The 27,486-nt window shown below is 40.1% G+C and overlaps 1 protein-coding gene and 1 long non-coding RNA gene across 7 annotated transcripts in view; both read left to right on the top strand.

The window, feature by feature from the left end:
- The window catches only part of TEAD1 (TEA domain transcription factor 1), a 299,909-nt gene extending 274,364 nt beyond the window's left edge, over positions 1-25,545 (top strand). For all 6 annotated transcript variants that reach the window (XM_006117420.4, XM_075927868.1, XM_006117422.4 and 3 more), the window contains 3 exons: positions 17,420-17,560; positions 18,331-18,483; positions 19,250-25,545. In XM_006117420.4, coding sequence (XP_006117482.2) covers positions 17,420-17,560; positions 18,331-18,483; positions 19,250-19,363 — 408 coding nt within the window. In that variant the 3' untranslated portion in view covers positions 19,364-25,545. The remainder of the gene's footprint in view (positions 1-17,419; positions 17,561-18,330; positions 18,484-19,249) is intronic.
- LOC142829195 (uncharacterized) lies at positions 1,378-4,393 on the top strand. The gene is made up of 2 exons (XR_012903605.1): positions 1,378-1,896; positions 2,220-4,393. It is a non-coding gene; the product is annotated as an uncharacterized LOC142829195 (long non-coding RNA).
- Positions 25,546-27,486: the final 1,941 nt, after the last annotated feature.

Below are 27,486 nucleotides of genomic sequence, written 5' to 3'. Positions count from 1 at the left end.
AACAGAAAGCTCAAATACTGGACTGTCCAGTTCAAAACCGGACACCTGGCAGCCCTATTGGCTGTTGACCACAAGGGGAGGAATCTATACAGCCTTGATTCAGCCCCTTTGTACATATGCATTATGGCACAGATATTAATTACATGATCACATTCTATTTTTCCACAGGAGGAACCTGCTCTCAGGTTGAATTTGAATGGTGTAATGAAGGAAGGAGAGTTTTGTCTGTATGACCCCTGCCTCATTTGTTACAGAAGCTGGAAGGAGTGTAGTGAACGAGGCAGGGAACTGGAGAAGGACAAAGAATGGCCTCATGTGTCAGACAAGTGATTACTGCCCTGGAGCATGCCACTTGCTCCTGTCTGTGCCACAGTGTCCCCAGGTGACGCTGGGCAACTTGCTTAAACCAGACTTTTCACAGTTGCCACCAAGTGTGTACTCCTCGGTTTTGGGTGACTGGCTTGAGATTTGATCTGAGTTGCAGAGTTACTGAGGACCCAAGCTGCAGCCAAAGTCAGTAGGAGCTGTGACTTGAATGGATAAACGTGATTTGAATGTCTTGAACAGTCAATCTAAGACATTTCAGATTGGCCACCCAAAATTAGTGGGCACTTTTCCTAGGTTCATGGATTATGCAGCTGGGAGATGACTGTAATCATCTAGTGTGAATTAGCTTTAATCTCTCTGGGCCTCAGTTCCGTATCTGTTAAATGGGAATAATTATCACTCCTCTCACATTGTAAGAACCAAGATAGTACCACTGGATGACAGCACCATAGAAAAGCCAGTGAGAAAATAATTGTGTCTTTGGGATTGAATAGTATGCAGTAAATCAGGCCTAGGGGGAACACATTGAGTGTTGAATAGCTGTTCATTAACTGTGCACAAGAGAAAGCAAGAGCCTGTGGCAAAAACATGTGATCATATAATTAAAAACCACATAAACAAAAAGGGTCTGAATTAAACAAACTTCATGGTATTTTAACATAGCTTTTTCTGTGAGATAATATATGGATTAGCGACCATGTCATACTAACATTCTTGTTGGTTATATATTAGGGTATGTCTACACTTGCTCCCTAGTCCAAACTAGGGATGCAAATATAGCATACCGAAGTTGCTAATGAAGCGCGGGATTTAAATATCCCGCGCTTGATTAGCATATTCGCGTCCGGTTGCCATTTTAAAAATCCAGTAGTCTGAATTAACTCACCGCGTGTAGATGCAGTATTCATTGCACGAGGAGTAACAGTTAATCCAAGGGAAGGGGTTTCTTTCGGAATACTGCATCTACACGCGGCGAGTTAATTTGGACTAGTGGATTTTTAAAATGGCAATCGGACGTGAATATGCTAATCAAGCGCGGGATATTTAAATCCTGCGCTTCATTAGCAACTTCAGTATGCTACATTTGCATCCTTAGTTCAGACTAGGGAGCAAGTGTAGACATACCCTCAAAGAGTTGAAGAGAATGTGTTTTTGAATCATGAACTTCTAACAGGTTAGAGGATTTACTTCTACCACTCTCTGATGCTCCTTCCTATTAAAGTACAGAGTGCTCTGCCCTCTTCAAAATGCAGAGGGATACTTAGTATTTTTGGCCATTGAAAGTATCAACAGGTCTAAACAAACAAACAAGACAATACAGATACAACACTGGTTACTTAGAGGAAGGATGTCAGTGCTCTACTACTTTAAATGATCAGGTGCGTAATCACACTGACAGCTTTCATTGCTATTTCTAGACTTTGTGGAATTACTATAATCGAAGGAGGGATTGGAGTTAGTGCCTCTGGGGTCTGGTGTATAGGGGCAACATGGAAGAAAGGCTGGTGAGGGGCAAAAGCAAAAGATGACAAGGGGCCATTGGACAAAAGAAAGAGGAAGAAAATAAGGGTGTGTCTAGACTACATGCCTCCTTCGACGGAGGCATGTAGATTAGCCAGATCGGAAGAGGGAAATGAAGCCGCGATTAAAATAATCGCGGCTTCATTTTTCACGAGGCTTACCTGTGCCGATGAAGAAAGGCTTCTTTGTCGGCGCATCGCGTCCAGACTGCCCCGATCTGCCGACAAACAGCTGATCGGCAGATCGGGGCAGCCATTTAAATTTAAATGAAGCCGCGATTATTTTAATCACGGCTTCATTTCCCTCTTCCGATCTGGCTAATCTACATGCCTCCGTCGAAAGAGGCATGTAGTCTAGACACACCCTAAAAGGGAAAGCAGCTCAGACACGCAGGCAAGGGTGGTGCTGTGGTGTGCCCCTTAGGAAGTGAAGCAAAGATAGCTGAACTTGTTGTGGCAGGTGAAGGGAAGACAGTGAAGGGGTTCAGAAAGAGAGTGACATAGTGTAACAGCAGGTGAGGAAGAGTTTGATAGCTATGGTATTTTGAATCTGGCGGAAGGCAGGGAGGGAGAATAGAAAGAAATAATCAAGTTGATAGATGACCAAGATATAGACTAAGTGGCTTAGATATGGAGACAAAAAGGAATGTTCCTTTTATCTTATCCCTCTATCTAGCTTTTGTGCTGCAGAGCAGATTGGTTTCCTATAATTTTCTCTGTGACAGATATAAGTACTTAAAAAAATGGGTTGAGATCTATAAAAAGGCAACAGTGAAGTTTGGCTACAAAGAAAATTGCTATATTTTGCTGCAGAGGGTTGTTTTGTATGAATTACATCTAAACTGATATACAACATGATACCAACAACTAAAAAATCCTCAGCCTATGTTCTGGTGAAGAATCTGGATGGCCTGGTTTTTGCTCTCCTCCATATACATCTAAATCTTGCTGCCTCTTCCTTTGTCTCAAATATCCATCCCTTTCTCTTTGTTAGCAGCACTTGCCCAGGCTCTGATCTGCATCATGAATACTACAATCTACCCCTCTTTGGCATAGATATCTACAGCTATTGCAGTGCTACCACTAGACTCATCTCACTGGCCCATGTTGATAATCACCTTCTCTTTCTCTGTGCATGTCTCCATCTGGTTTTTAGATGTGAAAGGTAGGGTGGAGCTAAAAGATAAGTATCATTAAAGATGTAGTTAAGAAGCTTGTATATTACGTGGTGAAGGGGATGTCCCTTCACTGCCACGTCACGTACAAGTTTGCTAACCGCACCTTAATGCCATCCTCCCTTAACCTCTCCTTCCTCCTCCTGCCTATCAATATTAACGATCTCCCTAACTGGCTTTCTTTGCCTGCATGGCTGTTTTTTTCCACAAGCTCCTCTATGCTTTCTCCCAGGCCACCCCCATGCCAAACTGCAAAATGGGTACCTTCTTCCCTCTACCTTTTTTCCATTGCCTACAGATCGTTACCACTTGGCACTAATTTGTCTGGCAAGTACGTGTTACTGGTAAGAACACTATGATCACTAATTTTTGTTTGTCTCTGTTATAGCCTCACTCTTTTCCCCCTCTTGTTCATCTGGTTGTTTGTCATGTTTTGTCTGGCTCTTTGATTGTGAGTTCTTTGCACAGTGCCTGCTGCCTGTATAACGGGTCCTGACCCTTGTTAAGAACCTTTAGGTGTTACTGCAGTAAAATAATAGTAATGCATTTGGTTGTGCATTATGGGCCAGATCTTTCTCCCAATGAAAGCAATGTTGACTTTGGCGATTAACATGCAGGAATAAGAACAGCCCCTATGAGTTAATAAATCTAAAACGAGCAAAAGGCCAGTGTCTGGCTTGTCACACAGTAGGAAAGAACAATCATTATGAATTAATGTCTGGATTTATTGCTTTTGTATGCTGCTACGGTAACTACCTTAATTTTAAATGCTTGCAGAAGTTTGCATTATGCCTCAAACTGATGAAAGCTTGGTCATATGTCAGTGCAACTGTGTGAAGCAGAGAATGAAACTCATCAGAAAATGTCTGGGTGATATTAATTTATTTTTTTAATTAATGCCTCCATTTGCCGAAATCTGCAATGCAAACAAGCAGTTATTAGAAAGTAATACATATTATAATGAGGGCAAGCTTTTAAAGATGCTTTGAAGTCCTAGACATTTTTGAAATTCAAATGTGGAATGGAAATAAAGGAATCTACACAATAAAGGGACATTAAATTATGTCAAAAAAAGAAAAAAGAATCACTGTTTTATAGATGTAAATAAATGCCATAATTAGTGGCAAGTAACATGAGTAGGATGGTTACGTTTATTCCTATTCTTATTTAAAACAGCTGTGGCGTGAAAAATAATTCTGCTTCTCTTTGAAATGTGATGTAACAAACAATTTACCCATGTACTCGGTGTTAAAAAATGGCTTGTCCGCATGATCTCCTCCCACCCTACCCCTTACTGTTCTTGCCCATGTGTTTTCCTCAGACTTTCTGGACACCAAAATTCCTTGTGTTCTTCATCCACCCCCCCCCCCCCCCCCCCACCCCCAAAAAAGTTACCTCTGCTTTTTTTTTTCTTTTTTAAATACAACTGTTTTCAATATAGTGAAGCTTGGAATCCTCCTTCTGCTCACTCATCACTTCTGATTGCCAGTTCACATATGTGATCTGTGACATAGATGAGTCTGCAATCAGCATACAAATGTATTCAGAACAAATTAGAAATGGAAGAAAACAGTAGTTCACCTACCTTTCCCTCCCCACTTTTATTTTTAAAACTGGATCCCAAGTAGTGCTTTTGCAGGGTTTCTTCACAAATTGAAGAGTCAATGAGTCAATGAGCAGCTGGATGGATAGATCAGCTTAGCCTGTCAATCACACGCCTAACCCTGGGGCAGATCTGGAAGCAATTCCAAAGCTTCCATACAACTGTGTTCCAAGAATCCAGATGCTACCATTGGAAAACATTGCTTCACAGTTTAGAATCTCTGCCTTGGCTTTGACAGTTGTTCCATGACAGAGAGGGGAGAAACAATGGGATCATATGAATGACACTTCATTGCACTCAGTTTAACTTACAGGTTGTTAACAAATCACTCTACATTTAATTGTTACTACTGAATGTTTGCATACATTATGCTATTTGCTCCCCATGCACCCCTGTGTTACTAATAAGTACTTATTTCTTTCTGGTCAGTGGAGGGGAGTTGTTCCAATGCTACCTTTTGATTAGCCAAACCCATTATTATAGGAACAGCCGTATCTCCTTCTTACTGTAGAGATTGAAAGCAATGATCAATATCAAGATTTTATTTACTTGAAGCCAGTTCTGCTTCAGAAATACCATGATGCATCATGTCAAACACTTGATATTGTTGATATACAGTTTTCATAGATAGGTGCTGGAACAACATTGTAGTGAGGGATAAATCTATTATGTTATACAGTGTATTTGCATTGTTGTATGAAAGGAACAACCTTATAATAAAGGCAGTTTCATCTCCTAAGACTTGTTCAGTGCTTTATAGCTCAGTGATAAAAGAAACTCTCAAAAATGAAACATATCAGTGTCCTATTTATATTTAACCTAAAAATAATACACTTTCAAAATGGTTGAAGTTATATTTTTAGTTCGCTGATCTTATAAGGTAAAATCCAGAAGTGCAGTTTTTTACTTTCAGCAGAAGATCCTTGTCTAAATATAACGACCAAAGTATTGGGGTGAGGTTTTTGTTTTGGTTTGGTTTTGCAGATTTTTTTCTTGATTTAATACCAAAGCGCAACAGATATTAAATTACTGTGCCTTATTTTGGTGTCTCTAGATTTGTTATTTAGGCTTGAGAAGTGAGGCCTATGCAGGTGACCTTTTTGACAATATGAACACATGAACAGCATTTTAGAAATGCCTTCTTATTTACTTTAGACATAAGTAAAGCAGAAAAAGGAAATGCTCTGATAATAAAACTGCAACCGGGGTGGTGGTGGTAGAAATGACTATTTTTGAGAGATTATTACAATCACTTCTTTGAGGCAACTGTTCTTAGATGCTCCAGCACAGCAGCTGTGGCATGGTTGAATGGCTATGTCACTGTTCTTCATGTTCAAATGTAATTGCAAACCTGCTAAGAGGGCAAATTGGTTATTTACTTTTAGCTCAGAACAATTTCTTACAGATCACCACAAACACTGTATTAATATTAACCAGTGAACTAATGAAAAATGTTCAAGAAACAAGGAGTAATAAAGATAGAATTCTCTTCTGTTGGTACATGACTACAGGACTGTACAGGCAGTCCCCGGGTTACATGGATCCGACTTACATCAGATCCCTACTTACAAACGGGGTGAGGCAACCCCGCACTAGCTGCTTCCCCCCAGCAGACCAGGGAGTCGCGAAGCTAGCGCCCCCTCCCCCCCAGCAGACCAGGGAGACGCGGAGCGGCTTTTCTCAGCAGACACCTCAGCTTGAGAATAAAGGACTGAGGGAAGTGAGGTGTGGGAGAATAAAACTGAGCTCTGGAGAAATGTTTGGCTAGAATTTCCCCTACAAAATGTACCAGTTCCGACTTACATACAAATTCAACTTAAGAACAAACCTACAGTCCCTATCTTGTACGTAACCCGGGGACTGCCTGTATGTGTTACTGTGTGTGATTCTCAAGTGACTTTTCCACTGATTAATTTACCAAAGCAAATCTACATTAATCAGGCCTCCTATTTTTTCTCCCCATCACTAATTACCTCAATATGTGCCATCATCAGCATATTGCCTGCAAATGGTTGTTCCTCAGAAACGGAATGTAGCTGCTAAGTAGAATTTAAAGAGCTGCTGCCTAGTTAAACATTAAACACAAGTGACTTGATATGATCAGAAGTATGGATTACACATGATCTAATATGCTGGGTTTTAAAATGTAGCCATATAAAAAGGAAGATGTCCCTGATCTTCCTGAACATATTTAGGAAGTACTAGGAGAGTTGGGGGGAGGGGGCGGTTGTAATAAACTTAAATGTTAGCAGTAAAAAAGATCTGGAATTGAGAGTTAGATAGCTAAACTGGCTGAAAGTACATTTGTCCATCAAAACTCCCACCACCAAGAGTTCAGCTGATCCTTTAGCATTCTTTTACAATAGTTGGCAAGAGATATTTTGTAACAGCTGGAAAGTGTTAGTTCCTGAGAGGTTTAGTAAAAACTTTATACATAATGAGCCAAATCCTGTCCATTGCCACCTTCCCTTGTGGCTTCTGTGGAAGGCCTAAACCAGGATGGGAGCAAGAATGTTTGTAGCTGGCTCTGAAGTGCCTTCTGCCAGGCCATAACTTTCCCAATCAAGCAGGTGCCATAATTTGCCATGCTTAATCTTAAAAACAAGAACTTTCTGTATATCATAAATTTCCTGACCCTGCATGTGCACTAGTGGCACCAGTGATGAGACTGTATGTGGAACTGTGTGTTCAATGTATGGTTTTAGAAGTGAGATATTGAAGATAGGGTGAACTCTAAGGGTATGTCTACACTAGCCCCCTAGTTTGAACTAGGGAGGCTAAGGGTATGTCTACACTACAGCACTAATTCGAAATAACTTAATTCGAATTAGTTAATTCAAACTAAGCTAATTTGAACAACTGCATCAAGACCTAAAAACTAATTCAAATTAGCGTTTTGCTAATTCGAATTAGCATGTCCACATTGAGTGGACCCTGAACTGAAGTTAAGGCTGGCCGGAACAGGTGCCGGCAGGGCATCAGGTTAGGATTTAGAGCATGGAGCTGCTGCCTCAGGCTAGCCAAGGGCTGTGCTTAAAGGGACCGACCCCCACCCTGGACAGACAGTTCTCAGGGTTCCCCGCATGCTTGTCTACCTCGATGAGGGACAGCAAAGCAGTCCTGTCTTGAAGTGCCCTGAGTGCCCGCACTCGGCACATCACAGCACTCGGCCATCAGCCCAGCTGCATTTGCCGCAGGCTGCCATCCGGGGGGGTCAATCGGGGGGCTGTCAGGATCCAGGAGACCCTGCAGGAGAGCTTCCACCCCGAGGAGCCTGCAGAGCCACTCCAGTCCTCCCCCTCAGGGGCTCGTACCCAATTCCTCCCTCACCTCTTTCCACTTACCCCTCCCTAGCCCCCCTTCCTGATGTAAAAAATAAAGGACACGTGTGGTCAAAAATAGAAACTCTCTTTATTTAACAAAACTGGGGGAGGGGGAAATAACCCCTGGGGAGACTGGGAAAAGGAGGTGGGAGAGGGGAAGAGAGAGGGTGGGAGAAGGGAGGGAGAAACCTGGGAGGAGGGAGCTGGAAGGGGGAAGACAGGGGAAGAAGGAGGAGGAGAAGTATAAAACTATGGTAGGCCATATCTTCAGTACTGTATACAGATGTGGTCTCCTCACCTCAAAAGAGATGTTTTGGCCTTGGAAAGGGTTCAGAAAAGGGCCGTGCCAGGTGAAGGGTCTGCTGGCTGGGTGCTGGCAGGCTTGCAACTGGCACAGGCATTGTAGCCAGACCGTGCCCCTTTAAGGGCTCCGGGGCTGGGAGGGGGCAAAAGAGTTTCCTTGGTTTGGCCCAGAGTGGCCACCAGGGCAAGCTGGGAAGGGCTAGCCTCCCACTAGTTCGAATTAAGTGGCCACACAGCCCATAATTCAAACTACTTAATTCGAACTAGGCGTTAGTTCTCGTAGAATGAGGTTTACCTAGTTCGAATTAAGCGCTCCGCTAGTTTGAATTAAGTTCCAACTAGCGGTTTGTATGTGTAGCACCTATCAAAGTTAATTCGAACTAACGACTGTTAGTTCGAATTAACTTTGTAGTGTAGACATACCCTAATGTAGGCATTTGAAGTTGCAAATGAAGCCCGGGATTTAAATATCCTGGGCTTTATTTGCATCTTCCTATCCAGGCGCCATTTTTAAATCCCCTCAGTCCGAACTAACTGCCCGTGGCTACACGTGGCAGTCAAACATTAACTTGAACTAAGGACTTATTTAAATCCCGGGCTTCATTTGCAACTTCGAATGCCTACATTAGCCTCCCTGGTTTGAACTAGGGGGCTAGTGTAGACATACCCTAAGAGATCAATGGAGCTAGATCAGGTTGGTTTATTGCCGACTCCAGTAATGGGTAAAGTTTAGTTATTGGGTGCTCTGTCCATGTGGAGATGTTCTGTTGAAAGCCATATCTTCTACAGAATAGGTGGGGCCCTACTGTCCACATTTGTCTGCATACCTTTTGGAGTTCTCCTTTCTCTTTTCAAGGTGTTCCGTCACCACTTTTTTGATGTAGTGGCTGTGTTGTGCTTAGTCTCAGGCAGATGGGTTGGAGGACGATGTGGGTAGTTATACGTGAAATCAGGTATGGTACTCAAAAGTTAATAAAGAAGCAGCTGTGGCTTGTGGATGCAGAGACCTCATCATCGCACAAGAATTCTGCATAGGGTAATAGTGAAGACTAGTCATTCTGTGATAGTTAATGTTGTAAGTATTATTCAAGGATCTAGCTGATTCTTCCCGTTGGGCTGTTTTACTGAGGATGGCAAGCAGAGGTCAGCTGTACATGGGCTTTTAATAAACACAGAGCCTCATGTCAAAAGCAGGCTGTAAACTTTGGCCCTTCGTAAGAGATGATATGATCAGAGAGGTCAAACACGTAGTTGTTTATCCAGTGCTATGTGGTTTCCTCTGTGGATTGTAAGTCGTTACTGGGCATGAATTACGCCATCTTTTAAAAGCAATCTACCTCTATCAGGATATAGTGAAACCACTGAATTTTGGTAATTTCACCACAAAGTAGAAGGAGATGGCCTCACTGGGCTGAGATGGAATGTCCAGAGATTGGAGAAGACTGCAAGGTCTCTGGCATGAGATCTGGCTGCAGGCATGCACTTTGCAGGAATCTTCAAAGGTCTCTATCTTGGGGCAAGTATGGGGCCATCAGAAGAAACAGGATGTTAATCATCAGGTTTTATGCCATGCTAAGTGTCTTGTGCAGGGGTGGGCAAAAGGGCCTCCAGGGGCCGGATCCAGCCTGCCAAGCAGGTGGTTCTGGTCCACGGAGACCCTGCTACCACTTTAAAGTGCCACATGCTCCTCACAGGGCGGGAGGAGGCTTACCGCGCTCCCCAGACCCTGATTGACCTGGGGGTGGGGGAGCCTGCCAAACCTCTTCCAGGGCATGGGTGCCTAGTGGGAAGGGGGGGGGCCAAGGAGCTTCCTCACCCCCAGACCAATTATGGTCTGGGGGTGGGGTAGCCCAGCCCCTTCCCATTTAGGCCCTGCACCTTCCTGTTTAGGCCCTGCCCCTTCAGGGGTGGCCTGGGGCTACCTCAAAATTTTTTGAAGTGGCCCCTGGGCAAAAATTATTGCCCACCCCTGTCTTGTGAGTGGTAGTCATGGCACAGGTGTAGAAATGCCACTCTCATAGGATCTGGGGAAACATAGATGCACTCTCTAATAGCCATGATCCCCTTCCAGGTGTTGTGCATGTCTCTGTTGATAGTGGCCATCTCATAAGACAAAATTCCTTAGAGGCAGAGCAGGTGCATGGGAGCAGATGTTGGCAGCAAGTCACATTAAAGAAATTAATGGGATTCGAGAATGTGGGCTAGCTCCAAACTGGGGCCATGTGGGTCAGACTTACCATTTGGTCCCAGAATGGTGGGTTAAGATGAAGTTAATCTGGAAGAAGGATGGGGCCCACTGCATTTGTCATTGGTGTAGGGCATGGCCCTTTGCAGATATTCCAGGTTCTCATGCTTGGTAAACATTTAGACTAGATGGTGGGCCACAAAACAACAGCTTGTGTCACACCTGGGTGGTCCAATACTAGAGAGAAGGAAGGTTTTAGTTGTTTGAATGCATGCGGGGCCTTGGAGGACATGGGACAGGGCTTTTTTCCAGAGTTGTGCATTTAAGTGTTTGGCTTGTTCTGAAAAATTCAAAATGAATATTTAGTAAGAGCAGTTCACAAAATGTTGTGCCATGTACATTGCAGAGAGGGTGGGGGTGCCTAGTCAGAAACAGCCTGGACTTTGCACAGATCCATCTTCATTGCTTCCAATGACAGGATGAAACCTCAGAGACTCAGTTCAGGCCTGAACAGATGTGCGCTTCTCAAGTTTAGCATAGAAACCATGGTGCTGTAGTCTCTCCAGGACTGTGTGGACATAAGTGGTGTGTTGGTCCAAATCATCTAAATACACTGCTACAGACCGGGCCAGTAGGTAGAACTTCTCTGGAACATTAATCCAAATGAAATAACTAAAAATTTGAAGTAGCGTAACAAGCAGGCAATTTTCCATACATCCCTTTAATGAATATAAGATTGTAAGTTCCCCAAAGATCCATCTTAATGAATATCTGGGCAGCTCCCATACAGTACAATAACTCAAGGATTTTTTTTATTACTATTTTTTATTTTTTTACATAAAGGACCAGAGCATCGGCCAGTGAAGTTGATTTGCAGATGAATTCCCGACTAGTTTCTGTTTGAGACATTCTCACCACTCTGACAGTTCAGGCTCTGATATTACATATATGTGGTCCCTTCTGAAGTTCTGTGTGGCAGTCTTAGTCCTGATGAAGGTGGAAGTTTTCCACATTATGATTATCAAAGACTTCAACTTAGCTGTGATACTTGTAGGGGGAGTTCCATAATTCACTTAGTGCAGTGATTCTCAGACTGGGTTTGTGTACCCATTGGATATGCAGTGGTCTTCCAGGGGGCACATAAACTCCTAAAAAGTTGCCTAGTTTTACAACATGCTGTGTAAAAAGCACTAGCAAAGCCAGTACAAACTAAAATTTCATTCAGTGACTTGTTTATAGTGATCTATACGCTGAGTGAAAGTACAATATTATAAAGTGGCGTTTACATCGCAAATTGATTGATTTATTTTATACTTACATGGTAAAAATGAGAAAGTCAGCATTTTTTTGGTAATAATGTGATACTTTTGTATTTTTATGTCTGATTTTGTAAGCAAGTCATTTTTAAGTGAGGTGACACTTGGGACACACAAGACAAATCAGACTCCTGACAGTCATACAGATGTCTGGAGAGGTTGAGAACAACTGCCCAAGTGCATACTTCCATAAGGGTGATGGCAGCTACTTTAGCCTTGGGTCTGAGTGCAAGGTTTTCTGGTCCCTGGCTGTGGTGTTTTAGATGCTGCTTGTAATTATTAGAACTGGGAGCTCTGGCTGTTGGGAATTTGGAAGCACAGAATTCCCTTTGCCTATCTGCTTACCATTTTCAGTCAGGGAAGCTGTGTCAGAGGAACTTAAAAAACTTGTTCAAAAAGACATTATTGAAGAGATTGACTCCTTAGAATGTGTTTCACCTATAGTAGTGACACAGAAAAAGGATGGAGACATTCGCCTTTGTGTGGAATTAAGGGAGCCAAATAAAGCTATTGTGATTGACACCCACCCTCTTCCTCACATTGAAGAAGTATTTGCAGAACTCCGTGGAGCAAAGATGTTTTCTACTCTTGACTTACAGAGCGCATACCACCAGGTTATGTTGCATGAAGATAGCAGAGACCTCACAGCATTTATTACACATGAGGGACTATTTCGTTTTCAACTGGTTCCATGCCGTCTTGCATCTGCCCCAAGTGCCTTCCAAAAAATGATGTAATTGATTCTGAAGAATCAACATGGAGTTCAGTGCTATCTGGATGATATTATCGTGTTTGGAAATACTTCTGAGGAGCATGACAATAATCTGCAATCTGTACTAAACTGCATCAGCACAGCAGGCCTCAAGCTCAATATGTCTAAATGCAAATTTAGACAAACAGAACTCTCATTTCTGGGGCATACAGTTTCACCGGCTGGACTAAAACCTGATCCAGATAATATCCTAGCAACTTCAAATGCTCCTCCTCCATTAGATTTGCAAACCTGACGTTCCTTCTTGGGTCTAACCTCCTGGTATGCAAAATTCATTCCCAATTATGCTTCTGCCATTGAACCGTTATGAGAATTACTACAGAGAAGTTCAACGTTGGTGTGGACAATGGATGCACAAGCTAGTTTGGAAACTGTGAAAGACTTGATTGTACATAGTCCAGTACTTGCACTATTCAGTCCTGCATTGCCCACAATTGTGACTACTGATGCTTCTGATTATGGACTTGGGGCTGTCCTCACACAACTTCATGAGGACAACGCAGAGAGGACTGTTGCATTTGCTTCAAGGACACTGAGTGATGCTGAGAGAAAATATTCTACAGTTGAAAAAGAAGCACTTGCTTGTGTCTGGGCTACTGAAAAATGGAGAACTTACCTGTGGGGCTGCATGTTCAAGCTGCGCACAGACCACAGCCCTTTCACAACTTTGCTAACCACAAAAGGACTGGGAAGAGCAGGGAATCGTTGCTAGATGGTCTGCAAGACTACTCTCTTTCAATTATGAACTGGAATATAAGCCTGGAAACCAAAATGTGATAGCTGATTGCCTTTCTCGCCTGCCTTTGTCTTCACCAGATGGTCCACCGGAGGATGAGGATGAAGCAGTTGCGCTTATTACAAGCACTCTTACTGCAGTAACAAGAGCAATTCCAAGCTGCTTGTTCAGCATGTCCAATTCAACAAACGCTACAGGAATTTCTGACAAAGAGATGGCCCAGTAACCCTAAAAACCTTGACCCAGTTTTGCTGCCTTATTTTAGAATTTGGGATGAACTTCCTTTGCTTAATGGCTGTGTGCTATGAGGTACACACCAGCTACTTGTGCCAGAAGAATTACAGCCAAAACTCATACACCTGGCACACGATACTCATCAAGGTATTGTCAGAACCAAACAACGACTACGAGATCTGTATTGGTGGCCAGGGATGGACTCCCACACTGAAGCAATCATAAAATCCCGTGTCACTTGCCAAATGCATGATAAGACAGCAGTGACATGTATCCCACCATTACAGCCTGTTCCTCTTCTGGATTCTCCATGGGAAAAAGTTGCGATTGACATCGTAGGACCCTTTGATACTGCTCCAATTGACTGTCGTTATGCCCTCACTTTAATAGACTATTTCAGTAAATGGCCTGAAGTGGCGTTTACATCGCAGATTTCTTCTGCTACAGTAATTAAGTTCCTCTCTACAGTTTTTAGCAGGGAAGATATCCCCAAAGAACTGTTTCAGATAATGGTAGTCAATTTACTTCCGGTGGAATTTGAAACTTTTCTAGCAGAGAGAAACATTTTACATAGAAGATTGTCCCTGTATTTCCCTCAAGCCAATGGGGAAATCAAAAGGTTTAACAGAAGTTTGAAAGAGAGTTTGCAAACGGCTAAACTGGAAGGACACTCATGGATAACCTTTACTACTGATTTCTTGCAAGCTTACAGGGCTACACGACATGCCACACGCAAAGATCACCCGCAGAGTTACTGCATGGAAAACAGATGAATACTAAACTGAACATTGCTGGATTGTTAAAGACAAGATCTGATGCACCAAATGAGGATGCTGTGAGAAAAACAGTTGAACAGAAGCAAGCAAAGTATAAAGCTTTCACAGGCAAATGGCGGGGTGCTAAGGAACCGAAGTTTGAGTGTGGATGAATTTTACACAAAGGGGACCATAAATTCACATCTCCTCTTAAAATCATAGAGATGATGTTATGTAGTATTTGCAATGTTTTCAGTGTAATATTTCTGCCAACAGTATAGTGTCTTGTTCCATATTTGTTGCTGTGGTTAGAACAACAATGTTTATTTTATAATTGGGAGAGCTTCTTAAGAGAGGAGGGAATGTAGTGTTTTAGATGCTGCTTGTAATTATTAGAATTGGGAGCACTGGCTGTTGGGAATCTGGAAGCACAGGAAACAGGAAGGAGGGGGGAGGAGATGAGCCAGGCCTGAGTGAGAGCTACAGAGGGGAGCACAGCAGCTTTGTAAAGAGGTTTCACTTTTGTTAAATAAAGACCTGTTGAAGTTTGTTACTACCTTGCTTGCATGATAGAACACTGGCCACACTGTTACCAGAATTCTGACAGGAAAGTGACCTATTTATGTTCTACTCTGTACCTGTCATGAAGTGGTAGAAGTGCACTGCATAGGAGACCACTGCACCTTAGCCCTGTTGTTCAGGCTGTCAGCTGACGGTCAGGGCAGCGCGTGTGTGTGTGTGTGTGTTACTGAGAAAAGGTTTAACGTCCGTGCCTTTACCGCTAGGACCGGGGTCCTGTTGCAGAGGGCAGCCAACAGGCTGACAGACACCCCTGTTTATAGGAAGAGCTTATTACACCTCAGATTTTAGCTGCTAGGATACAGGATCCCTTCGCAGCGGGCAGTCTAGGGAAGACTGAGAGATGCCCAACAGATCTGTCACCTGGGAGTGACATGATCCAAACGCCCAAGCTCCTCCTATACCTGTCCCTTATGACCGGCTGAAGTTCTTTTAAACTGTGCTTGGTTCTGTTACAGCAACTGAAGGAGTCAGGTTAAAAACTTAAACAGTTACAGGTTTATTAAAAAGACTTATAAAAGCATATGGTTACAATGGCTATTGCTCTATTTCTTAACTGCTAGCAAATACAGATCTTATGGTTACAATGGCTATTGCTCTATTTCTTAACTGCTAGCAAATATAGATCTTAAAAATGGTTACAAAGAAAATAACGATAGAAAATAGAAATAATGGTACCAAGTGACAGCTTAATCTTTAAAGAGCTCTAAGTCTATGTGTACACTTAAGACAAAGGACCACATCCAGGTACAAGTTTTACCCCCTTCTGTGCCTCTCGACTCCAGCGGGTCAAGCCAGGGCCGGTCCCTCAATTCCTAGGAAAGACGAATACGAGGTGGGCGTCCCCATGGAACCTCAGGAGGTCAAACACCTAACCCAACCAGCAGATAGATGGTAGATTGACACTCAGAGTAAATGTGCTGCTGGACTCATCTTTATACCCTTGGGGGCCCATATCCTCTTTGGGTATGTCTACACAATTTCCCGGGCTTCATTTGCAATTGCGGTATGCCTACATTACCCTCCTATTTCGAAATAGGAGGGTAGTGTAGACATACCCTTTCTTATCTAAGATGCTGAATTGTACTGGTCCGTTTTGTGGCGCCAGTTCTTACAAGGGAGTTTCAAATAATTTACACTTGTAAGAGAGGAAGATAGCTAAATTAGGAGTGCCGGATATTCTTTGCTGGGCGGGAGATTCCTCCCCCCGTGGACGGCTGTGTGTTCGTATCAATATGGGATTTAGTCAAGGGCATTCCTCAGCAGCCTCTTGGTCAGCAATTGGCATATCTCTGTTTACAGCCATTCACGGTCACTGAGCCTGCATATCCAGGCAAGCAAAAATGGATGTTACAAGAGGGGTTCCTGTCTGGCTACACAGGTTCAGTGCAGGTCTTTGTGTTTGACATTTATTGGAGAAAGGCTTCCCCATTGGACAGCACTGAGCTATAGCCTTTTTAACATGGGGGGTGCTGAGTGCAATAAGTCTTCAGTCAGCAGACTGATTGCAAAGGCCACCATGGCCAAGTCAGAGGAATAGATTTGGAACCACATAAGAAACAGACAGTGGTGTTGGTTCATGAATCCCTAGAACCACCAATGATTCCCATCAAGCTGCTTGAGCAAAGGTATTACAGGCCCCTGTTTGGGCAAGATGCTGTAGACTATGTTCACAGCTTTGGGCCTTCACCTGCTCATAGTTGTAAGTCAGATGTGCAGTTTGAGCCTGCCATGCTTGACCTTTCACCTAGAAGCAAAAGGTCCATTTGGGCAAGTCCAGTGCCTCTGGTGGACATAGATGTGTTGCTGGGTCCATCCTTCTTGCACTGGACTTGGTCCCGCGTGGTTACTGAGGTCCATACTAGCTGCCATGGTGGAGTCAACATACTTGAAAGCCAGAAGCAGGAGAGGAACCACAAATAAGATGCCAAGAGATAAGCTAAGTTGATATGTCAAGCTGGGAAAGCAGGAGCTGATAGTAGGAAGTGGAAAGCACAAAACCAGAGCAAGCTATAGTTGTTTATAGAGCTAGCTTCAGTAGGGCCAGTCAGTTTGCTGGGAATCCACCAATTGGATTAAAGAATCAGATGCTTGCACATGGATTGGGTTTTATGTTCCTCTGGTAATCTGTTGCCAGCAAGCTATCAGCTGGAAGGCTGCAGAGTGACTGTTTGCATACATCTTGCAGGCCCTGACTTGAGGTCCATGGGTCATTATGACAAATGCCACTCCCATTCACTTTGGTTAATTATCTGTATCCACATGAACAATTAGTTGGCCTATAGTTAGGAGGAACAATGGGTCTTTCAATAATACATTTGCAATTGTTTTGCTGCTTAAAGTTTAAAGAAATCGCTTCCGTAAGGTTTTTACTGTTACATTGATTTAAAATCCATGAAAGAAAAGTATTTTTACTTATTAAAAAAGAACCACCTGACTTTTTTTCTCACTCTCTTTAACTATGTGGCTGTTATGTTTATAGACTTGCCTCTTTCTCCACCTTTGGTAGGGCAAAAGTGGCCAGCTGCTCATCACTATGACCCTGCTAAATGACAGAGATAATATGCAATATCTCTTACTTTTCTCCACAGGCTGACTTAAACTGCAACATTCAAGATGATACAGGAGCATTTTATGGAGTAACTAGCCAATATGAGAGCTCAGAAAACATGACAATCACTTGTTCCACCAAAGTCTGTTCATTTGGAAAGCAAGTAGTAGAAAAAGTAGAGGTAGGATGCACTGCTGGATGGTGTTACTGTGCTGCCAATGCTGTTAAGTTTCTTTCTCTGTACATTTATACTCACATGAGAGCTTATCCCCTTATACCCTGTGAATTCAAATTATAAACTTGGAAATAAACCAAGATTACACACCTAGGCTACGTCTACACTGGCCCCTTCTTCGGAAGGGGCATGCTAATTTTGAACTTGGGAAGAGGGAAATCCGCGGGGGATTTAAATATCCCCCGCGGGATTTAAATAAACATGGCTGCCGCTTTTTTTCCGGCTTGGGGAAAAGCCGGAAAAAAGCGTCTAGACTGGCGCGATCCTCCGGAATAAAGCTCTTTTCCGGAGGATCTCTTATTCCTACATCAAAGTCCTTGGACTTTCCTTGGACTTTGAAGTAGGAATAAGAGATCCTCCAGAAAAGGACTTTTCCCCAAGCCGGAAAAAAAGCGGCGGCCATGTTTATTTAAATCCCGCGGGGGATATTTAAATCCCCCGCGGATTTCCCTCTTCCCAAGTTCAAAATTAGCATGCCCCTTCCGAAGAAGGGGCCAGTGTAGACGTAGCCCTAATATATAACTTTCTGAATAAGTCTATGGAAGGAGACTTGCTGAAAAGATTAGCGTTTCAGATCAACAATTCCACTTAATATATGTTGTTGTTTCCAAACTAACAAAGCGAACCATCCTAACATTTTGTATTACCTCTGTTGATCACTGTAGAAATAGGTTTGTGCATAAATACTCTTAAAATGTTTTTCATTTTCTATTTAGACAGAATATGCAAGGTTTGAGAATGGACGGTTTGTATATAGAATAAACCGGTCACCAATGTGTGAATATATGATCAACTTCATACACAAGCTCAAGCATTTACCAGAAAAATATATGATGAACAGTGTATTGGAAAATTTTACAATTTTGTTGGTAAGCATTCATTATTCTTTACTGATCAAGTCTAAAATGTGTTCTGTTTTAGCAGAACTAGTTTAAGTTGGAAATTAAGAACAAAACACTGAAGCCCTTACTGACTCAAGGCCAAGTAGTCCTATTGACTTCAGTAGAACAATTAATGGAGTTAGGTACTATTCAACCTGAGTAAAAGCAAGAGTCTACTACCAAGAAATAAGGCTGCAACACTGTTTCCCAAAAGTGGGGTCTCAGTCATGTAGCAAGATACAAAAGCCTAGCTGGGTTGAGAGCATGAGCAGTCTCATATATTTTCCATATATTTTTAAGTAGGTGTCTAGCTGTTATGATTGCAAAGAAGCCCCTCAATACCGGACCCTAGTATGAATGATCCTGCGATGTTTGCCTTAATTTGCAGAGAGCCTGAAACACAAGCTCAGTGGTATTAAGTGTCCAGTTCATTTCAATGGGTGGAAACTCAGTTGCCAGTGGTGACACTTGAAATGTCAACATTGTTAATTATTTCAATGCTTATCAATGATTATAAGAAAGGAGAAGAGTAGCACAGTATGAAGATCTAAAATGGGGCAGGCTTTTAACAACATATTTTGGAAAGGGTATAATTAATTTAATTTTCCTAAAGTGAGGTTCAGCTATTTAAAGTTTGAAAAACACACAATAACAATTTTATTTTCTTCTCCTTTCAAGCCTGCAGTACCTTTTGGTGCAAATCCAATTTTCCAAGTTTATAACACTGCTGTCTATATTTTCCCCCCACCAATAGGTTGTAACAAACAGAGATACACAAGAAACCCTACTCTGCATGGCTTGTGTATTTGAAGTTTCGAACAGTGAACACGGAGCACAACATCACATCTACAGGCTTGTAAAGGACTGAGTAGTTATTTATATATACACTTCATTACACTTCTTTATCAAAAACATAGACTGTAAACCTCAACACTACGTGGCAGTGCCTCTGGCCTAGCTTTCACCCACATTTTTCTAAATCCTGTTTTAGTGAAGTCATTTTTAATGTGTTCATATATAATTGTAGCTGTGAAATTCTGGTACAGTTGTAAAAAATTCTTTCTAAAACTAAGTGTTCTTCAAATTTGTTAACAACAGTACTTCGGGAAGACTGTATTTAAGAACCTAATGCCTCTGTCTGTGGAGGCTTATTTTTAATTGTGATAGAAAAATGAAAGACAGAGCATTTGCCATGGGGAAAATTTACAGCATTTAAAAGAATTTATTTAGGGTTTTGTTTTGTTTCTTTCCAAAATAAAATACTTATTTTACAATGCAAGTGAAATTGAAATGAATCTTTAACTATAACTATAACTTAGTACACAAAGTTAATAATCTTTATAGAATTATCTTTGTAACTAATCGGAGTGGAAGATACGGACGAATGTAATTCACTAAATTATTTTTTAAAATGAAACATTTTTTTTCTTTTTGAAACCAAATGATAAATGTAGCCTTAAGAAATGCCTGATATAAAAACAAGCAGCTCCTAAAATTAGGCAAATTTTGTATTTTTTTTCTCAGTGTTAAAACTAATCTTTTAATTTATAATTCATTAAACTTTCCAACAGGTATTGCAGAGAAAGAGAATATCATCCCTTATACTAACTATGTTATGTATATTTTTAAAAATACAAAATTGTGTTGTACTAATATGGAAATTTGATTATTTAATGAAAAACTGATGGCTCATTTTGCAATAAGTAGGTAAATACTGAAATTTTAGACTTTCATTGTATGTAGCCTTGTGTGTGCAGTTATATTTTATGTGGACAACTATATTTTCTGTTGAGTGAAAAATTTGCAATGCCAAAATTAACAAACTTAGGGGTGAAACAATTGACATTATTACTGCATTGCAAATAATCTGTATGCTGAATGCTAGAAAAAATAATGTGGTTGAGAAAAGACTACGTAGGCCAGTAAAAGACTCGTCAGCTTTAATGTCATAGGGATGCTAGAAAATCACAACCATCATCAGGCAAAAAAGATTTGAAATTTTATGTCCGCCCCTTTCTCATACTACATAAGTTACCCCAGTTATGTCTCCAATCATGGTACATTTAGTACTTGGAGGCAGGGTACATAGGATGCACCCATTAATACCACTTGAGGTTTGGTCGCCTTTCATATCCAAAATATACAGATGTGCAGTATTCATCCCTGTGGTTAATAAACAGAAAAGTAGTCCATTCAGAGAAGATTTGGATATCAAGTGAAATATTTTAATATTAATAAGGATTAAAAATGTAGTCACGGGTGTGAATGGTTTTCTAGGTTGCACATGTTTTCTGATTCTTGTCGGCATAGGCTTCCCTTAGTATTAGTCTGATGCATCTCCTCTGCCATCTGTTCAACCACCGCCTTTCCACTGCCCCATGCAACCTTAATTTTAAATGTATTGAGAGGACAAGTGGGTTATTCTGGGAAATAACTTGGCTAAAACAATGCAGTCCATTTGGAACCTCAGATCTTAACAGGGCACATCAAACGTAGGCTACAAGGTAAGATGAATGGGAGCTGCAAACATCCAAAAGTCATATTTATCAGGGACCCAGGAAGTCTTGGGGAGTCATCAGCAGGGCACAGAAATGTTTTCAACCGTTCCCCTCTCAGCTGTATTTTACAGGTGCATGCCTGTATTCAATTAGAAGCCTGGATTTGTCCCGATGTAATATACTGGTTGCAATTTTTATGACAATGTCATCTAAAAAGTTCCCTTGGCTATAGCAACACAAATATAGATAAATATTCTGAGTCAATATACCATCTGGAAGAGCAATCAGTATTTATAATGTGCAGCAAATCATTGGTTGTTTTGCTTGCCTTTCATTGTGTTACATTGGAGAAGGAGACCAGCATGGGGCGGGGGGGACAGGAGGTGTGCTTGAAAGTCCTTAGGCTATAAAACTGCTGGTCTAACTATAAAAGGTAGGTGATTGTTGTGATGTCTAGCCGTCATATTATCAACATGCGGATATTAGAGCTGATGAATCTTTTAATTGTTTATATTCAGCGAAACATAACATTTGATGTCCACCATAAGGTTCCCTAATACATTTATAACACTAACAATCACATCAAGAAAAGCACTGCATTGTACAGCCTAATGGTAGCCCTTTATTCTAAGCACTTGGTGTTACAATTCAAATTACTTCTTTTGTTTTGTTTTAAAGTTCTCTCTTATTTAGGTTTCTGAATTATGGTTTTGATGGTTTTTTTTATTAAAAAATTCTGTGTGGAGTATAAAATATAAAATTCAATTTGCAAAACCAGGTACAGATTTTTATACAATCTGGCATATTACATATATCATAACAATAGAGTATAAAAATCACAGTGTTTATTGGTGTTCACATTTGTAATATTAGGGAAAAGATTTGCATTGTCTTTACTTTACACTTTTATGTAAATGATCTAAACCCTGCACATGTTCATTCTTAAAAGCCTTAAGTCCTTCAAATGTATATCGTGGAGTGTATAGTCCAAAAGGCTGCCTGTAAACTGTGAGCTCTTTTGTAAGCTGGAAGAATGTATCTTGTTACTGTTAACTTTTTCTAGGAACTTTTTAATTCAGAGCTGCCAAAGCATTACAATATGCAGTGCCTTAGTGTTGTATTAGAAATACCTTTAGCCTCTTGCATCAATTTTATATGTTGTTTTATTAATTGGTTCCGTTTTCTAAAGAAAAAAATCCCCCTCCATGGAGAAGCTCTTTGACTACGTGGTCTAAACAAACTTTCAGCATAAATCAGTCCCATTACTACACAACGAAATGTCTATACCAAAATCAAAGGTTACAACATAATACTTTTTCTGTGAAAAGTGATTTGTACTAATAATGCTGCCTTTTTAAATTTCATGACCAAATACTTAACTATTTGTGACTCTTCTGCACTCTAGCATGAAAGTGCCTTTGGTTTGAAATTCCAGCTTAGAAAAGTGCTGTCATAATAACGATAATTTGTAGAGAGACCAAAAATATTAAGTGATCACCATAATGCCTTTGGTTTATTGGAATAAGTCAAAACTACAGGCCTCCATTCATGAAAGAGCATCATTTATGCTAATGTGATTTTGCAAATCACGAGACTGCATCGTGCTGGAAAATAATTTACTTGCCATTTACCTGTTTGACTTAGGGTGTGTCTATACAGCAGGGCTTAACTCAAAATAAGCTGTGCAAATTGAGCTACATCAATTGCGTAGCTTATTTCGAAATAGCTTGTTTTGAAATTGGGAGCATCTAGACAGCACTTATTTCGAAATAGAGCACTCTTCCTCCGACTTCCCTTACTTCTCATACAATGAGGGTTACAGGAGTCGGAGTAAGAAGTACTCCAGCTTGACAGTATTTTGACATTATTTTGAAATAACTGCCTGCTGTGTAGACATGGACTAAGTTATTTTGAAATAACGCTAGTTATTTCAAAATAATGTTGCTGTGTAGATGTACCCTTAGTTTTGCAGCATTGCAATCCGGCAATTGATTTGTGTATAATATAAAAATGGTTAATGATTCACTTTTTTCATCTTTTCATCCAGTCTTGCATCTGAATAATGTAACGCCCATATAAATGACAGAATTTCAAACAAGTGAATAAGTGTGACTTTATTATTTTATTCTGGTAATATTTCAGTATATGTGAAGGTTTCTTCTGTATCCTAATTTTGCACTTATTTTGTTTACAAAGTCAAGTATTCTGAAAGACAGAATCATAACATTTGAGATGAAAGTGCAGAAAGTAAATTAGAAAGTAAATGTAATTTGACATGTGCTTATTAGCATGAAAATGTTAAGCATGAGCACTGTTAGTTGAGAGTGCTGTATGGAAAACTGCGTGCAGCACCTTTCCAAACTTTTTTTTTTCCCCAAGCACTATCTCAGTGCAGGGAAGGCAGCCCCTTTAAATAATGTCTGCTTTTGACATGTTGTGTGAATTGGGGCAATACTGCACACTAGAAATGAAATTGACAGGAAGAGGAGCAAAATTAAAAAAAGATGAAAAAGAACAAATATCAGCCAAACCAAAAGCTGGCAAATGAATTATATAGTTGTGAATACAGTTTCAATGTGATTTTATATGAATATGTGATGAAAACTTAAGATTTACTTTTTATATAAAATATTGTGACACTATATAGTAAATATTGTGATAATTCAAGATCCCTGTCTATAAAATACTATTTTTTTTTATTCCTCCAAGGTCTAAATCCCATTTACCTTCCTCACATAGAGCCCTGTTGAATTCAATGAGTCTGGGATAAGGTAAAGAGGATTTGGCCCCATAAGTACAGCATGTGTTTACAGTTATTAAATATAACTGCTGGGAGAAACATTTGATAACAATTGTGATGAATAGTTTATTGCAAAGTCAATGTAATTGTATTATTTACTGATTCATTATACAAAAGTTTAGATAAGAATAATGGTACCATTTTTGGCAGTTTAAAAAATTACTACTAACAAATGTAGTTTTACTTACTTGAATTCCAAACTGGTTTATTTAGGTACTGTACCACTATTTTGAAGAAGTTACACATCTTACGCTTGTTTCTCCTCTTTCCCATTCTGAAAGTGATTCAATTGGGCAATAGCTCCATTCTCAGTAAACTCCCTGCTTTATATGATCTTAATGTAAGAATGTGTATTAACTTAAAATGCAAGTCACTGACAGATAGATGTCAGGTATAACATTTAACAAGTTGATCCATTTCTGTTTATTTTCCCATTCTAATTCCTAGACCTGTCAATCAAGTTTTACTTGCTCATTCACACCTAAGAATGTTTGTTATAATATTCAACATGACCCACATTAATATACGTTGTATCCAGTCACTCAACATACATGGTAGCAGATTCCAGTTTCTCAGGATACTTTTCCCTCTACCTTTCATTATAAGATTTTTTTAACCTTCTGAAAAGATCGAGGCTAACTAATTCAAAGTACAAAAAACACTAGGGAGAGGTCTCTAACTTTTCAGGTCAAGCTTGCTGAGATCATTCGATTAGTTTTACTGGGTAAATTAACTCTTACATGCACTCAACTGACAAAAGATGTGTCCCTGTTACCTCCTTACAAAACGTTTGTGGAGGGTGTTGTGGATGTTTTGTTTTGTTTTTTGTTTTATGAGCCTCTTTGCTTCAGGCTCATGACTGCAGACAAAAAAATACAATATGTGCCTGAAAAAAAAAAAGATAAAAGAATTTTATAACATTGAAAACCCGAATAGCCTTTAATTCTTCAATATCAATACATTTTATGTAAAACAGTTTTAGGGTTTGTTTGAGGGTTTTTTTGTGGTTTTGTTGGTGTTTGTTCTTTTTTTGGGGGGGAGTTGTGTTTTATTTGCCATGTGCATTTGTTCACATTTGTAAATGACTTAATGGAATTCTCACTTTGTTTATTTGTGTAATGTGTATAAACTGGGTTTGTGACTTAAGCATATTCATATATGGTCAGTGGTTACTTTAATATTGTACTGCTGCTGGTAACTTTTGATGTAGAATCTGCCTTTTGATGAAAAAGTACCTCTTGATTAGACGGGGAGGGAAAGCTCTGCTAAAAGTGAATGTTCTAAAAAAATGTTTTAACATATTTGCAGAAGCTTTCAAAAGGAGTTTCAGTCAAACCTCTTGGCAGTACAGTAATCTTGTATTTGTTATTGTCTGTGTGTAGGTACTGGTACCTTTTTTGTTTAAAAATGTTTTAAGTGTTGGCTTTAAAGTGACTTTATCTTTAGTACGATAGTAATATGAAAATTATAGGTTTTGTGTGCAGAGAATTTTTTTATAAAGTGCTTTGTAAAAAAAAATGTATTCTAGCTTTTGCGGTACATATGTGTGACAACTTTAATATCCATGACAGTTAAGTGCAATTATTTCATCACTCTAAAAATGCTATTTTTGTGTCAGTTACTGCAGGTGTTCTCATGTCTTTGCAACGTGACACATTTTGATGCCTTCTTGATAAAGTGGTAGAATTTTTGTAGCTTTCTAGAAACTTTGTATTCATACAGTATCGATTGAAAATAAAGAAAATGAAAGTGTTTGGTGCATTATTTTAATCTATATGGAAATCACTCTTTTTACATATTTTAGGTAAAATTGCCCAGATACCTACATGATTTAGTAGCCTAAACCCCATTTTCAAATGTGACATCGAGCCAGATTTAGAAAGGTGTTTACATGCTTAAAGGTGCAAACAGACATGCAATGCAGTTTAGCAAAAGAAAGCAAGTGAGGTGAGTAACTCCCATTTAAATAAATAACTTTGAAAATCTGGCCCTTAGGAATAGATCTTAAAAGCATAAATGGCACTTTGGTACCTAACTCCTGCTGAAAGTCAGTGGAAGTCATGCACCTAACATTTGTCCCTTTGAAAATCTGCACCTTTGGGCCTCATATTCAGCCAGACCTCAACCTCCATTTATTCAGGTAGAAGATAAAGCTGCCACATACATTTAGCAGTTAGATGAGTAATGATGTGTGAACACAAATGTCTTAATATTTGTACCTGCAGTTCATTACAGCAAAAAATTGTGTACAAAAGTTGAGATTATTTCTTACTCTGTAGTTTTGAGGATTACAGTGAAGAAATGTTTATTGCTGGGCAATTTTTCCTGTACCATCAGTGCTCTATTTTTGTCAATTTTAATTGAAAGCTTGATTAAGGTTAGTTTCGATTCCCACTAAAATGCCTGCAGTTGAAATAGCAGCAATATTTTGGAAATATCAAGTTTTTAGTGGCAACGGTAGCTGCACTTTGTGTCTAAAGTGTGTGTTTCCTTGTTTGAATATATGACGAGAGGGGTGAATACTTTATACTTAAGCATGTGGTACTGGCCTCTGGCTAGTTCGGGATACTGTACTTGATGGACCATTTATCTAATCAAGTATTTCAGTTTCTATCTCCTACTTTTAAGAGCTGATAAACACATTTAATCAGTATTAATTAATTCTAGATAGTTACTCTGTTTCCTATCCATTTATATCCTCCATTTCAACACTTGTCCACTGATCACAGCCACAGGTGAATGGAAATGTTTTAAAACATTCAGGGCCATAAGTACTGATGCTCTTGAGGAATGTGTGTGTTCTGTGGTAATAACACACTGATGCCCCTACCCTTGGTAATTTCCAACTTGTGTTCTCCTATAATCTACCATACTCTATTTCACCAGCAAAGCAGTTTGATCCAGTTCTAAATGAATGTGTGCCATAAAAAAGGGACAATGCCTGCCTGCGTGAAGCATCCAGTGCATCCCAGGGTCAAGATGCAGTTTTGCAATGTCCTCTTGCTCCTAAAAACTGAAAAGAATCTGTAAGAAGAAAAAGATTATCAAATCTGACTACCTCAACAGATTAATGGTCTAATCTCAATAGGGCTATTAAACATCTAACTTTTAAAAGCAAAAACTCTTAAGTTATTTGGGTAGAGAGCCTAAATCTGATTGCCAGTGAAAATATTCACAAAATATGTCTTGTGTAATTCCTCTTCCACAAGTCTAGCCAACCTTCTACTGAGAACTTAGAAAATCAGCTCCAAAAGTATTACCTACAGACACATCTGGACATAAGTAATCAGCAGGGAATTGCACATACTTTATCCCCCCCCCCCCCCCCAAAATGTTGTTTTTCTGAAGCAACAGCAATTTTTGAAAAGAATACTGAAGCCATTAGATAATGAAGGAGAAACTTCCCCAATCCCAAAAGAAATGGTGATGTTTTCAAAACTGAAATTTAATGAATGCATGTGAAATACATAATTATGTTTGTTTCCTTATCAACTTATGCTGACGTGCCAGTTGTCTCAGAAGTGTGGTGTTTTTCCCATGGATTGGTCTACTTCTCTCTGGAGCTGAAAGAAGTTGCTAGAAAATATAGTAGCATTTTAGGACCTTCATTTTTCATCCTAATACAGGGATTTCTTCTTTGAGTGCTTACACATGTCCATTCAACATAGGTGTGTGTGCTCACCACATGCACCA

Source organism: Pelodiscus sinensis, chromosome 4, assembly GCF_049634645.1.
Source record: "Pelodiscus sinensis isolate JC-2024 chromosome 4, ASM4963464v1, whole genome shotgun sequence".
NCBI lineage: Eukaryota > Metazoa > Chordata > Testudines > Trionychidae > Pelodiscus > Pelodiscus sinensis.
This window is presented reverse-complemented; position numbering and strand designations above follow the sequence as displayed.